At 45.6% G+C, this 15,848-nt stretch overlaps 1 protein-coding gene across 1 annotated transcript in view; it reads right to left on the reverse strand.

Annotated features, from left to right (window-relative positions):
- The window catches only part of LOC311143629 (tissue factor pathway inhibitor-like), a 56,111-nt gene that overhangs the window by 12,155 nt on the left and 28,108 nt on the right, over positions 1 to 15,848 (reverse strand). The window contains exon 2 of the mRNA XM_084179494.1: positions 3,305 to 3,508. Coding sequence (XP_084035620.1) covers positions 3,305 to 3,508 — 204 coding nt within the window. The remainder of the gene's footprint in view (positions 1 to 3,304; positions 3,509 to 15,848) is intronic.

A 15,848-nucleotide genomic window follows, 5' to 3' on the forward strand; every position in this document is an offset into this window, starting at 1 on the left:
CTTCCACATGACACGGCTATAGCAATTAGAGGTCTAAACTGGCAGAGCTGAATAACGTGTACGTTGGAATTTCCAGGAGCGAGTGACATAATGGGATCTCTAAGCTACAGTTAGAGCTGTTATCTACAGAGAGTCCCATGATCTAGCCAGACCCCATTCTTCTAAACTCTCATATTGTTCAGCCTGTCAGTTTCAGTTTGGAGTGGGAGGGAGTTTATTTAATATTTCCTGTTACACATTCATAGTGAAGCTAAAGCATGGAGCTGAGGTCAGAGCAAGGACCTGGAGTGGCTCTCTACTTGTGATTGGTAGGGGGTTGGGGTACCAGAGGGGGAGGAGGGCAGAGGACCTCTGTGACACATAATGCCCTGACACAGAAGGGGTAATTTTTACATTTTAGTCATTTAGCAGACACTCTTATCCAGAGCGACTTACAGTTAGTGAGTGCATACATTTTCATACTGGCCCCCTGTGGGAATCAAACCCACAACCCTGGTGTTGCAAACACCATGCTCTACCAACTGAGCTACAGGGGACTAGAGATATGGTCCTCCGTATCCAGGGAGCTGTAAACCAACCAAACGAGCCGGGGGATTCGCTGAGTAATTCCATTATTCTTTGTCCTCTTTGGCACATTAAGAAAACAACCATTAAAAAAAAAAAAAAATTGTCATTTAGCAGACGCTCTTATCCAGAGCAACTTACAGGAGCAATTGGGGTTAAGTGCCTTGCTCAAGGGCACATCGACAGATTTTTCACCTAGTTGGCTCGGGGATTAGAACCAGCGACCTTTCGGGTACTGACACAACACTCTTAACCACTAAAGCTACCTGCCGCCCCAACAATGCCTTGCCACAGGCTTGGAACAGTGTGTGACTTAGACCTTGAGCCTACTTATTGAGAGTGAATGAGGTGAGTATTTCTCATGAAACGCTTTGAACACCTGCAGAAGTGTTGCGTAACTCTATTACCATCATCATTGTCATCATCCATTGTCTGAATTTACAGAAATTGGTGGAGAGCAGACAGATTGATTAGGTAAAAGGTAAATGAGTTGTCGTTGCTCAAATGCTGTTAACTATTTGTTTTAAATGTTCCTTTTAAGACTTTGAGAGAGAAATATGTTCCTTGAGAATTTCTGTTTATGACAACAGTCTTCGTATTGTTCACATTCAGAACATGCAGGTGTTGAGAGAGTGAAGTAAATGTCCCAATATCTGATGTGTTTCATGTGTCCTTGACTGTTGACTCCTACATAGACATTATTTTAATCTCGAGGTTTGGTATAGAAACATATTTTGACATTGTCTCTTGACACAATGGCTTTGGATACTACTTACATATTTCAGTGGAACAGTGATGTTAGCCCTGACCTCACAGACCCCATTTCACTTTTCTACTTTTCTTTTACGCATGATTCATTCCAACATGACTGGTGTCGTCGGCGTGTTGAATACAACAACAATGAATCACAATAAAAGTGTTGCCGGCCCGGCAGGATGCAAATTCACCCACAATTCCCTTGTACATCAACTGAATAATGCACACAATGATACAACGTTGTACCACAATGACATTGAGAAATTATTTTAAGAAACCAGTGTTTCTAGCTACAGACAAAGTAGAGTATCACACGTGGTTTCTCTACTGTGATATCCTCAGCATAATTCATATTGATCCGACGTCTATGAATATTGCTTCTATCTCATTTCAATAACACCCAAGGTTTAGGTAACACTCAAAATGAATTGCAGGAATGTATGTATGCACGCACGCACGCACACACACACACACACACACACGCACACGCACGCACGCACGCACGCACACGCACGCACATGCACGCACACACATGCACACACACACACACACACACACACAAACACGCTTTGATCCTATGCACATATTACAGTGTGGATTGAAACAGCTAACTTAGTTTTCTGTAATTTAGCCAACTTTGATGTCACTTTTAACTCGCCCAGACACTACCCATGTACTGCATAATATTATTAAGAGATAACAGCCCAATTGTGTCTACAATGAGAATGAGCCTGGATGCCAGTCTGTTTCACATAGCCAATCAGCCAACAGTGCCATTGTCCCAGGCTTGACAATAGATTTGGCTGATAGTTTGACAGAGAACCGTCCAAACTTTCTCGGAATGGAACGTCCAAACTTTTCTCGGAATGGCACTGGGAATGTGTTTGGGAGAGAATGTTTGGTCTGATAATCTTATCAAAGTGAAAACAACAATAGCATTCCACCCAAATCCATAAAGCATTAAAACTGTATTGCTAAGTTGAACATATGATAATATAATAATAATACGGCATTTAGCAGACGCTTTTATCCAAAGCGACTTACAGTCATGTGTGCATACAATTTGACGTATGGGTGGTCCCAGGGATCAAACCCACTACCCTGGCGTTACAAGCGCCATGCTCTACCAGCTGAGCTACAGAGGACCACGTGATAGGACACTGGGAACTCCCTACTATTATTCAATAAAACCTGCATGCCAAACCAACTACGTCGATGACCTCATCGTGTTTATTGGCTCAAAAACAGTGAGTACGTTTGATTCGATAATAAACTGATTATGACATTAGTTATGTAAACACTTTACTCTGCTTATCTTAATCAGCGTGAGGTCATAATCGAAGTCAGAATATGCTGATTAAAACACCTGGTTTTCTGAGCAATCTTTAGATTTATTAGAACATGTAAACAACTTAATCGGCGTTCCAGCGGTGTGTTTGATCTGAGCATGTGCCAGTACCGGTAGTGCAAGTGCTTCCCTGTTATGCGTGAGTGAACAGAGTTTGGAAAAATTTTAAGTATGTTTAAAAATAGTTTTCACATACAAACTTTAAATGTCCGAACTCAGAATCAAATAGTCTTTGCAAAAAGAACATGGTAGAACGTTTATTTTGATTGGTGATTTTCTGTAGCCTGATTTCAAATGTGTCCATGTAAACAGGATTATTAGGGAAATTGTTCTTCTTGCAAAGCAGGTAAACATTTTAATCAAACTATTATATTAATCTTACTATCCACAATAATCACATTATTGTATGCATTTAACCATACTCAGTGTCCAATCTATTTTTATATATTGGTAATATGGCAGGAGAACATGTGTGTGCTTGCTTCAGCAGAATAAATACAATAAAATATCAAGTGTCTTTCTGAATATACAGAATGATAAATGGTACACAAATTAGAAAAGAAAATCACACATCAACAGAGGCACATTTTTACATTTGACCTGCAAAGAAATCAGAGAAAGGGTCCAACAACTCACCAGAGACCAGGCACATTCCCTCACACGCCTCCAAGGTCTCAAAATTGTTGGCGTTGCCTCTGCAACCGCCAAACTGGAAGGCCTCACAGCGGCCCGTGTCAATGTCGAAGTAGAAACGCTCCTTTAATGCCTTGCATGGCCCTTCGTCCTTCTTCAGGGCGCACGACTGGTGGAAAATGAAGAGCTCAGGCTGGGCTCCATCTGCTATGGAGAGAAGAAAGCCAAAGTTAGCATACTGCCATGCACAGATTGACAGAATTCATGGACATGCTCTGGTGTAATTTAGGTCTTTAACCCGAGGCTTTGGACTAGGTACAGTGACGGAAAAAATAATTTGATCCCCTGCTGATTTTGTACGTTTGCCCACTGACAAAGACATGATCAGTCTATAATTTTAATGGTAGGTTTATTTGAACAGTGAGAGACAGAATAACAACAACAAAATCCAGAAAAACGCATGTCAAAAATGTTATAAATTGATTTGCATTTTAATGAGGGAAATACGTTTTTGACCCCTCTGCAAAACATGACTTAGTACTTGGTGGCAAAACTCTTGTTGGCAATCACAGAGGTCAGACGTTTCTTGTAGTTGGCCACCAGGTTTGCACACATCTCAGGAGGGATTTTGTCCCACTCCTCTTTGCAGATCTTCTCCAAGTCATTAAGGTTTCGAGGCTGACGTTTGGCAACTCGAACCTTCAGCTCCCTCCACAGATTTTAAATGGGATTAAGGTCTGGAGACTGGCTAGGCCACTCCAGGACCTTAATGTGCTTCTTATTGAGCCACTCCTTTGTTGCCTTGGCCGTGTGTTTTGGGTCATTGTCATGCTGGAATACCCGTCCACGACCGATTTTCAATGCCCTGGCTGAGGGAAGGAGGTTATCACAAAAGTTGTCCTGTCCCCTTAACAGAAAAACACCCCCAAAGCATAATGTTTCCACCTCCATGTTGACGGTGGGGATGGTGTTCTTGGGGTCATAGGCAGCATTCCTCCTCCTCCAAACACGGCGAGTTGAGTTGATGCCAAAGAGCTCGATTTTGGTCTCATCTGACCACAACACTTTCACCCAGTTCTCCTCTGAATCATTCATATGTTCATTGGCAAACTTTAGACGGGCCTGTATATGGCCAACACCAGAGAGCTGTGTAAGGACATCAGGGATAAAATTGTAGACCTGCACAAGGCTGGGATGGGCTACAGGACAATAGGCAAGCAGCTTGGTGAGAAGGCAACAACTGTTGGCGCAATTATTAGAAAATGGAAGAAGTTCAAGATGACGGTCAATCACACTCGGTCTGGGGCTCCATGCAAGATCTCACCTCGTGGGGCATCAATGATCATGAGGAAGGTGAGGGATCAGCCCAGAACTACACGGCAGGACCTGGTCAATGACCTGAAGAGAGCTGAGACCACAGTCTCAAAGAAAACCATTAGTAACACACTATGCCGTCATGGATTAAAATCCTGCAGCGCACACAAGGTCCCCCTGCTCAAGCCAGCGCATGTCCAGGCCCGTCTGAAGTTTGCCAATGACCATCTGGATGATCCAGAGGAGGAATGGGAGAAGGTCATGTGGTCTGATGAGACAAAAATAGAGCTTTTTGGTCTAAACTCCACTCGCCATGTTTGGAGGAAGAAGGATGAGTACAACCCCAAGAACACCATCCCAACCGTGAAGCATGGAGGTGGAAACATCATTCTTTGGGGATGCTTTTCTGCAAAGGGGACAGGACGACTGCACCGTATTGAGGGGAGGATGGATGGGGCCATGTATCGCGAGATCTTGGCCAACAACCTCCTTCCCTCAGTAAGAGCATTGAAGATGGGTCGTGGCTGGGTCTTCCAGCATGACAACGACCCGAAACACACAGCCAGGGCAACTAAGGAGTGGCTCCGTAAGAAGCATCTCAAGGTCCTGAAGTGGCCTAGCCAGTCTCCAGACCTGAACCCAATAGAAAATCTTTGGAGGGAGCTGAAAGTCCGTATTGCCCAGCGACAGCCCCGAAACCTGGAGGATCTGGAGAAGGTCTGTATGGAGGAGTGGGCCAAAATCCCTGCTGCAGTGTGTGCAAACCTGGTCAAGACCTACAGGAAACGTATGATCTCTGTAATTGCAAACAAAGGTTTCTGTACCAAATATTAAGTTCTGCTTTTCTGATGTATCAAATACTTATGTCATGCAATAAAATGCATATTAATTACTTCAAAATCATACAATGTGATTTTCTGGATTTTTGTTTTAGATTCCGTCTCTCACAGTTGAAGTGTACCTATGATAAAAATTACAGACCTCTACATGCTTTGTAAGTAGGAAAACCTGCAAAATCGGCAGTGTATCAAATACTTGTTCTCCCCACTGTATGTGAAGATGTATGATTAAGGTGGGAGGGGGGCTCAATAGGCCAGTCTGGGTGACGCGGGGCATTAGACAAGGATGCCCTCTATCAGGGCAGTTATATACACTAGCCATTGAGCCTTTTTTGGGCCTGCTACGAAGGAGACTGCAGGGAGTGTGCTGGACAGGCATAGCAGTGTCAGCGTATGCAGATTACGTTTCTGTGATGGTCAGGGATGGTCAGGATATGCAGGCACTAGAGACTAGTCTGAAGGTGTACGAGGGAGCTTCGTCAGCTAAGGAGAACTGGGGCAAGAGCAAAGCTCTGTTATGTGGGGCATGGGGGGATAGGGCCCCTCCTCTGCTTCCAGGGGGGTTGCAGTGGGGTTGTGAAGGGCTTAACATTTTGGGGGTGTACCTGGGCTCGGAGAGGTGAGTCAGGAAGAACTGGGAGGGGCTGTCACAGGCAGTGGTGTCAAGACTGGCCAGGTGGAGGTGGCACCTGTCCCAAGTGTCATATAGAGGGAGGGTGCTGATAATCAACAACCTGGTGGCATCTTCCCTGTGGTATAAACTGGCTGTCCTCAACCCCCACGCCGGTCTGCTCGCAGACCTGCAACGCAAACTGGTGGATTTTTTCTGGTCGGGCCATCACTGGCTGAGGGAGGACAGGGCCTGGTGGAACTGGAGAGCAGGGTGGCTGCATTCCGACCAAAGGTGGCGCAGAGACTGCTGTACCATACTGATGTCGGCTGGAGGGAGCCAGCATGCGCGCTGCTGAGGAGAGCTGGCGGATTAGGGTTGGACCGGCAGCTATTCCTCATGAGGCTGGAGGGGCTGAGTACAGCAGGTCTCTCTGATTTTTACACTGCGGTGCTGAGGGCCTGGCAGCTACTAAGGGGGTGTGGAGCCTGGGCTATGGGTGTGGGAGGAGCCTATCTTCCACAACCCAGCCATCCTTTTGAGATCGGTTCAGTCGGCCACCCTGAAGAGGCGACTGATGGCAGCGGGATTACTAAGGCTGGGTGACCTGCGATTGCTGGGAGAGGAGGGGTGGAAAACCCCAGAAGTCCTAGCACAACAAACAGGACTAACATCTCTTAGGCTGCTGGAGAGATTCCTGGGGGAAGTCCAGGAGGCACTGTCTGAGCTGGTAAAGGGGGTGTTTGAGCGACCAAAGGGGGAGGGGCCACCAATGTTTCCGCCACTGCACTTGACGGCAGAGACTGGGGACTGGCAAGGGGGTCTGGAGAACTTGTTAGATTTTAACACTCCGAGCCTGGGGGAGTTTGAAGGGGTGGGAGGTAAAGCCCTCTACAACCTCTGTATTAAGGTAAGGAACATCAGGAGCCTAACAGGAGTGAATGCACATCAGTGGCAGGGAGTATGTGGGGCGGAGACTATGGTGGGTTTTAGATGGAGGGGGCTCTACAAATTCCCAGTACCAAAGAGGTCAGGGGACCTCCAGTGGAGGGTTTTACATGGAGCCCTGGCCACAAACAGCTGGGTGACACGGGTTGAACCGGGAGTCGGACAGGGGTGTCCTTTCTGTGTCATGAGTGAAACTGTGATTCATGTGTTTTCTGTGTGTGCCAGGTTAATGCCTTTAATGTCTGTGTGAGAGGTTGGGGGTGGAGTTTACTGTCAGGATGTTTATAATGGGGTACAGGTATTCAAAGAAGGAAAATGCTAAATGTGTGTTGTTGAATTTTCTCTTTGCTCAGGCAAAGTTAGCTATTTGGATAACAAGGAGGAACAGGGTCAAAGGTGGGGGGATAACAGACCCTTTACTATTATTTAATGGGATGGTCTCTGCGCGCCTTAGGGTGGAATTTGAGTTCTATAAAATGATAAAAAGTGTGGAGATGTTTCAAGAGATATGGTGTGTTGGGGGGGGCTGTCTGTATAGCTGGCGAAGATGGTCTGGATATACGGTTCTCTCTCTCTCTCTCTCTCTCTCTCTCTCTCTCTCTCTCTCTCTCTCTCTCTCTCTCTCTCTCTCTCTCTCTCTCTCTCTCACTCTCTCTCACTCTCTCTCTCTCTCTCTCTCTCTCTCTCTCTCAACAGTGTTGCAACAATGTGCAAATAGTCCCCTTCCTGTTGTGTTCTGGCCAGTCTGGGTCTGGAGTCAGCTTGCTGTGAATGTCCCGTCCCTTCAGATCACACTGTGAGGAGCATAATCACTGTCTGAGGAGAGCTGCGGCTCTGCAGATGGTGGGATGGGGGGGTTGAGTGACAGCTTCCTTCCCAGTGGGTGGATCACTGAACCTTCAACATCCTGATCTTTCTGATCTGCCAAGTGGGGCTGGGTTTTCCTTTTTCCACACTGTAGATCAGGTTAGTTGGTTCCTCTGGTTATGCTGTAGATAGTTACTTACAGTATGTAGTATGTGATACATATTGTTAACTTGATGTGTACCTTTTATCATATACAGCTGCATATACAATGATATAAACAACCGCAATGTGACAATCAAGATCGATAACAGTCTATTTTTATATCTAATCATGGTCACAGTAATTCGGTGTGTGACGCTTTGTTGGCATACCAGCTCAGTTGGTAGAGCAAGGCGTTTACAACGCCAGGGTTGTGGGTTCAATTCCCACGGGGGGCCAGTATGAAAAAATAATAATATTATGCACTCACTAACTGGATAAGAGCGTCTGCTAAATGACTAAAATGTAAATGTAACCTCACAACTATTAAATGCTGCGGGATTCCCTGCCGTATGGCATCCTCAGTACTTCCAGCCCAGCAACACCTCCAGACTGCCCAGGCTCCACCATGCTGCCCAGACCCCAGCCAGCCCACAGCAGGACAGCCGTCTTTACAAATACCCTCTCGCCTGCCAGCCTGCCGCTGGGCTTACGGCAGTTTGCTTTTGCAGGGGAGATTAAATGTTTTCTGAGCATGGCTCCAGATATTTGTATTTACAACCCTCTCTGTCTGCCCATGCAGGGGTAATTACAGACAGGCAATCCACATGATGCCTCCGTCTCTGTACCACTAGGGGTTCTTTGTGAACATGTATCTGTGCTTAGCCTCCCTTAAGAGGGTAATAATGTTCAGATTGTTTGTCTTTCCCTCAAAACCCACACCACTCTGAGAGCAGCAGCAGTCATTTCGCTGTTCAGTCCTAAGATGTATGAACAGACAAGGAAAAAGTGACTGCTCATCTGTTCCACTGAACTTGTTTTAAGTGGGCACTGGGAAAACAGCTTGTTTTATTGGAAGATGTGTAATAAGCCTGGAGTAAAGAGAAAACAGGATGTTCCTATTGATTTTACCCCCCCCCCCCCCCCCCCCCCCCCCCCCACCCCGGTGAGGCCAACACAAGTACTGTACAATAGCCAATGTGTTCTTCCATCACTTATTGTCGGATGTCCAGCCTTGCTAATGTGGGCCATCGAAAAACAACACTCCTAGAGACAACAGTATCGCCTCAAGCGGAGGATAAGGGCTCAAATTCAACACGGGAAACTAAAAACAAACTTCTAGTTGCTCACAGTGCAGTTCTGTTTTTGTCGTGTGTCTGTAAATAGCCTGTAAATACCCTGTTTTTTTTTGTATTTTTCGTACATATTTCCCTATCAGACTTTTCATCCTTCTACAAAATATACTTTCCTGCAACCCGCCTCACTCAATGTGGAACGGATTCTATTATTGACTTACCTTTTATCTAGAATCTCCAGTTGAAACTAGCTAGCCAGCTAACTAGCTACTTGCTATCAGCTACCGTTAGCGGTTTTTCACCATTGTCCGTGGCCTGCACCACTCACCAGCCAGCTCTAGTCTGGACTATTATTCGGCCAGTCTGCACAGCGCGTTATCGACCCAGAACATATCCGTTTTTCTGCCGGAATCACTGAATCACTGGACCTTTAACTCCGGATTCATCGCTACCAGCTAGCTGCAACAAAATGGACGCTGTGGTCTGGCTAATCATCCTGAGCTAGGCCCATCTCCCGGCTATCTACCTCTCTGTCAACCGGACGGGACCACCTAGTGTTGACACGGAGCCCCGCCGATCCTACACGACTGGTCTGCCGACGAAATCGTCTGATGTGGTTACGACGTCGACCACGAAGATTCCATCTGCTAGCCCCGGCCCGCTAGCACACGCTAGCCGTGGCCTCTTACTCGCTAGTGCTTTAGCAGCCTCCGAACTATCCTATTGCTGTTCACCGGACCTTATGATAACTCAGCTATACAGCTGATGTCTGCTGGACTGTTCCTTTTTACGGTACTACATCCTGTTTATGTTTAGCCTCAGCCCAAACATGGTTAGCTTATTGTTGTTTCGGTTATTTCTAATTGTACTATTTGACTGTAGATCCCCCAGCCCAGCTAAACCTGCCTTAGATAGCTCCTTTGTCCCACCCCCCATACACGCGGAGACCGACTCAATTGGTGCCTCCAGTGATGCTATCTCTTTCATTGTTACCCAACGCTTAGGTTTACCTCCACTTTACTCATATCCTTCCATATCCTTGTCTGTACATAATGCCCTGAATCTTTTCTACAACACACGGAAATCTGCCCCCTTTATTCTATGTACCCAACGCACTAGAAGACCAGTTCTTAAAGCCTTTAGCCGTATCCTTATTCTAGTCCTCCTCTGTTCCTCTGGTGATGTAGAGGCTAACCCAGGCCCTGCAGCCCTCAGTATCACTCCTACTCCCCAGGCGCTATCATTTGCTGACTTCTGTAATCGTAAAAGTCTTGGTTTCTTGCACGTAAATATCAGAAGTCTACTTCCTAAGTTTGAGTTATTCACTGCGTTAGCACACTCCGCCAACCCTGATGTTCTAGCAGTGTCTGAATCCTGGCTCAGGAAGGCCACCAAAAATTCTGAAATGTCCATCCCCAACTATAACATTTTCCGTCTAGATAGAACTGCCAAAGGGGGTGGAGTTGCAATCTACTGTAGAGATAGCCTGCAGAGCTCTATCATACTATCCAGGTCTGTGCCCAAACAGTTGGAGCTTCTACTTCTAAAAATCCACCTTTCCAGAAATAAGTCTCTCACTGTTGCCGCTTGCTACAGACCCCCATCAGCCCCCAGCTGTGCCCTGGACACCATATGTGAATTGATTGCCCCCCATTTATCCTCAGAGTTCGTACTGCTTGGTGACCTAAATTGGGATATGCTTAATACCCCGGCCATCCTACAATCCAAACTAGATGCCCTCAATCTCACGCAAATTATCAACGAACCTACCAGGTACAACCCTAAATCCGTAAACATGGGTACCCTCATAGATATCATCCTGACTAACATACCCTCTAAATACACCTCAGCTGTCTTCAACCAGGATCTCAGCGATCACTGCCTTATTGCCTGCGTCCGTAACGGGTCCGCGGTCAAACGACCACCCCTCATCACTGTCAAACGCTCCCTAAAACACTTTAGCGAGCAGGCCTTCCTAATTGACCTAGCCCAGGTATCCTGGATGGATATAGATCTCATTCCGTCAGTAGAGGATGCCTGGTTGTTCCTTAAAAGTAATTTCCTCTCAATCTTAAATAAACATGCCCCATTCAAAAAATACAGAACTAAGAACCGATATAGCCCCTGGTTCTCCTCAGACTTGACTGCCCTTGACCAGCACAAAAACATCCTGTGGCGTACTGCATTAGCATCAAATAGCCCCCGCAATATGCAACTTTTCAGGGAAGTTAGGAACCAATATACACAAGCAGTCAGGAAAGCAAAGGCTAACTTTTTCAAACAGAAATTTGCATCCTGTAGCACTAACTCCAAAAAGTTTTGGGACACTGTAAAGTCCATGGAGAATAAGAGCACTTCCTCCCAGTTGCCCACTGCACTGAGGCTAGGAAACACTATCACCACCGATAAATCTATAATAATCGAGAATTTCAACAAGCATTTTGCTACGGCTGGCCATGCTTTCCATCTGGCTACCACTACCCCGGCCACCAACTCTGCACCCTCCGCTGCAACTTGCCCATGCCCTCCCCCGCTTCTCCTTCACACAAATTCAGACAGCTGATGTTCTGAAAGAGCTGCAAAATCTGGACCCCTACAAATCAGCTGGGCTAGACAATCTGGACCCTTTCTTTCTAAAACTAGCCGCCGAAATTGTCGCAACCCCTATTACTAGTCTGTTCAACCTCTCTTTCATAACGTCTGAGATCCCCAGAGATTGGAAAGCTGCCGCGGTCATCCCCCTCTTCAAAGGGGGTGACACTCTAGATCCAAACTGCTACAGACCTATATCCATCCTGCCCTGCCTTTCGAAAGTATTTGAAAGCCAAGTTAACAAACAGATCACCGACCATTTCGAATACCACCGTACCTTCTCCGCTATGCAATCTGGTTTCCGAGCTGGTCATGGGTGCACTTCAGCCACGCTCAAGGTCCTAAACTATATTATAACCGCGATTGATAATAGACAGTACTGTGCAGCCGTCTTCATCGACCTGGCCAAGGCTTTCGACTCTGTCAACCACCGCATTCTTATTGGCAGACTAAATAGCCTTGGTTTCTCAAATGACTGCCTCGCCTGGTTCACCAACTACTTCTCAGATAGAGTTCAGTGTGTCAAATCGGAGGGCCTGTTGTCTGGACCTATGGCAGTCTCTATGGGGGTGCCACAGGGTTCAATTCTTGGGCCGACACTTTTCTCCGTGTATATCAATGATGTCGCTCTTGCTGCTGGTGACTCTCAGATCCACCTCTACGCAGACGACACCATTTTGTATACATCTGGCCCTTCATTGGACACTGTGTTAACAAACCTCCAAACGAGCTTCAATGCCATACAACACTCCTTCAGTAGCCTCCAACTGCTCTTAAACAATAGTAAGACTAAATGCATGCTTTTCAATCGAACGCTGCTGGCACCCGCCCACCCGACTAGAATCACCACTCTCGACGGGTCTGACCTAGAGTATGTGGACAACTACAAATACCTAGGTGTCTGGTTAGACTGTAAACTCTCCTTCCAGACTCACATAAAGAATCTCCAATCCAAAGTTAAATCTAGAATCGGCTTCCTATTTCGCAACAAAGCCTCCTTCACTCATGCTGCCAAACATGCCCTCGTAAAACTGACTATCCTACCGATCCTTGACTTCGGCGATGTCATTTACAAAATAGCCTCCAACACTCTACTCAGCAAATTGGATGTAGTCTATCACAGTGCCATCCGTTTTGTCTCCAAAGCCCCATACACTACCCACCACTATGACCTGTACGCTCTTGTTGGCTGGTCCGCACTACATGTTCGTCGTCAAACCCACTGGCTCCAGGCCATCTATAAATCACTGCTAGGCAAATCCCCGCCTTATCTTAGCTCATTGGTCACCATAGCAGCACCCACCCGTAGTCTGCGCTCCAGCAGGTATATCTCACTGGTCATTCCCAAAGCCAACACCTCCTTTGGCCGCCATTCCTTCCAGTTCTCTGCTGCCAATGACTGGAACGAATTGCAAAAATCTCTGAAGCTGGAGACTCTTATCTCCCTCACTAACTTTAAGCATCAGTTGTCAGAGCACCTTACCGATCACTGCACCTGTACACAGCCCATCTGAAATTAGCCCACCCAACTACCTCATCGCTATATTGTTATTTATTTTGATCTTTTGCACCCCAGTATCTCTATTTGCACATAATCTCTTGCACATCTAGCATTCCAGTGTTAATACTAATTGTAATTATTTTGCACTATAGCCTATTTATTGCCTTACCTCCATAACTTGCTATATTTGCACACACTGTATATATATTTATTTCTGTTGTATTTTTGACTTTATGTTTTATTACCCCATATGTAACTCTGTGTTGTTTTTTATTGCACTACTTTGCTTTATCTTGGCCAGGTCGCAGTTGTAAATGAGAACCTGTTCTCAACTGGCTTACCTGGTTAAATAAAGGTGAAATAAAAAATATAAAATAAATAAAAGGATGATCTTTGAACTTGAAAAAAAGTTAGCCTTGGTGCACAGTAACTGTAAACAAGTTCATGTGTAATATATATAACTATTCATTGTAAAAAAAAAAAATTGGAAGTGAAACTTGCATAAAAAAATTTTTTTAAGTCCACTTCTCATTCCTCCCCTTCCAAACCTCTCCAAAAGTTATTCTGCATCTCAACATTTTAGTCATTTAGTCTCTTATCCAGAGCGACTTACAGTTAGTGAATACATTTTTTTATTTTTTTATTTATATACTGGCCCCCCATGGGAAACGAACCCACAACCCTGGCGTTGCAAACGCCATGCTCTATCAACTGAGCTACATCCCTGCCGGCCATTCCCTCCCCTACCCTGGACGACGCTGGGCCAATTGTGCGCCGCCCATGAGTCTCCCGGTCGCGGCCGGCTGCGACAGAGCCTGGATTCGAACCAGGATCTCTAGCAGCACAGTTAGCACTGCGATGCAGTGCCTTAGACCACTGCGCCACTCAGGAGCTACAATGGACCAATGAGTTGGAGCTATTTATATTAATCTTTCCAAAATACATAAACAAAAGCCTGGTCGAGGCCAACCAAAAGATCAGCGTTTTCAGGTCACTCCCAAAATATGTACTGTAGAGCCTGGCACGAAACACACTGACACATTTTGGGAGCTTAAAATTTCCTCTGGCAGCTGCTTTTTTTTTGGGGCCCCGCTGACAAGTTCTGCTTCACCAAGACTCAGCCTCCACACACCTCAATTTGGATAATGGGCTGAATTACTCAACGCTGGTGGTGTGCCAAGCTTTTCGGTAATGCAGAGTACGGGCAGGTTGCCCCAAGTAGAGGCTCATTCAGGGCTTGTTTAGAGGAATGTCAAGGGGAAGGCAGCAAACATAATTCAATATCAACAATGTGAGGGCATACCATATTATAATCCCATGATAGGTTGAATAAGATAAAATTGCATTGGCTTACAGTAGGTTTGTCCAAGTGATTGTTCCAACTAGTTCCAAGTCCAAGTTAGTCACCGTTATCAAAACAATAAATTGTGTGGATGAAGACGTGAGTCTTACTGTAATGTCAAGAAGTTACACTACCGTTCAAAAGGTTGGGGTCACTTAGAAATGTCCTTGTTTTCGAAAGAAAAGCCATTTTATTTTCCATTAAAATAACATTAGTGTCTAGTTTGAGAAACAGCCGCTTCACAGGTCCTCAACTGGCAGCTTCATTAAATAGTACACGCAAAACACCAGTCTCAACGTCAACAGTGAAGAGGCGACTCCAGGATGCTGACCTTCTAGGCAGAGTTGCAAAGAAAAAGCCAGACGGCCCATCTTAATCTTTTATTTTTATTGGCCAGTCTGAGATATGGCTTTTTCTTTGCAACTCTGTTTAGAAGGTCAGCATCCCGGAGTCGCCTCTTCACTGTTGACGTTGAGACTGGTGTTTTGCGGGTACTATTTAATGAAGCTGCCAGTTGAACACCTGTGAAGCGTCTGTTTCTCAAACTAGACACTCTAATGTATTTGTCCTCTTGCTCAGTTGTGCACCGGGGCCTCCCACTCCTCTTTCTATTCTGGTTAGAGCCAGTTTGCTCTGTTCTGTGAAGGGGGTAGTACACAGCGTTGTACGAGATCTTCAGTTTCTTGGCAATTTCTCGCATGGAATAGCCTTAATTTCTCAGAACAAGAATAGACTGAAGAGTTTAAGAAGAAAGTTATTTGTTTCTGGCCATTTGGAGCTTGTAATCAAACCCACAATTGCTGATGCTCCAGATCAAATCAAATCAAATCAAATTTTATTTGCCACATGTGCCGAATACAACAGGTGTAGAAATTACCGTGAAATGCTTACTTACAGCCCTTAACCAACAATGCATTAATTGTTTTATAAAAAAGTAAAATAAAACAACAACAACAAAAAAGTGTTGAGAAAAAAAGAGCAGAAGTAAAATAAAATAACAGTAGGGAGGCTATATACAGGGGGGGTACCGGTGCAGAGTCAATGTGCGGGGGCACCGGCTAGTTGTGGTAGTTGAAGTAATATGTACATGTGGTAGAGTTAAAGTGACTATGCATAAATAATTAGTAACAGAGTAGCAGCAGCGTAAAAAGATGGGGTGGGGTTGGGGGTGGGGGGGCAGTGCAAATAGTCCAGATAGACATGATTAGCTGTTCAGGAGTCTTATGGCTTGGGGGTAGAAGCTGTTGAGAAGCCTTTTGGACCTAGACTTGGCGCTCCGGGTACCGCTTGCCGTGCGGTAGCAGTGAGAACAGTCTATGA

This window comes from Coregonus lavaretus (assembly GCF_964263955.1).
Source record: "Coregonus lavaretus genome assembly, chromosome: 16".
Lineage (NCBI taxonomy): Eukaryota > Metazoa > Chordata > Actinopteri > Salmoniformes > Salmonidae > Coregonus > Coregonus lavaretus.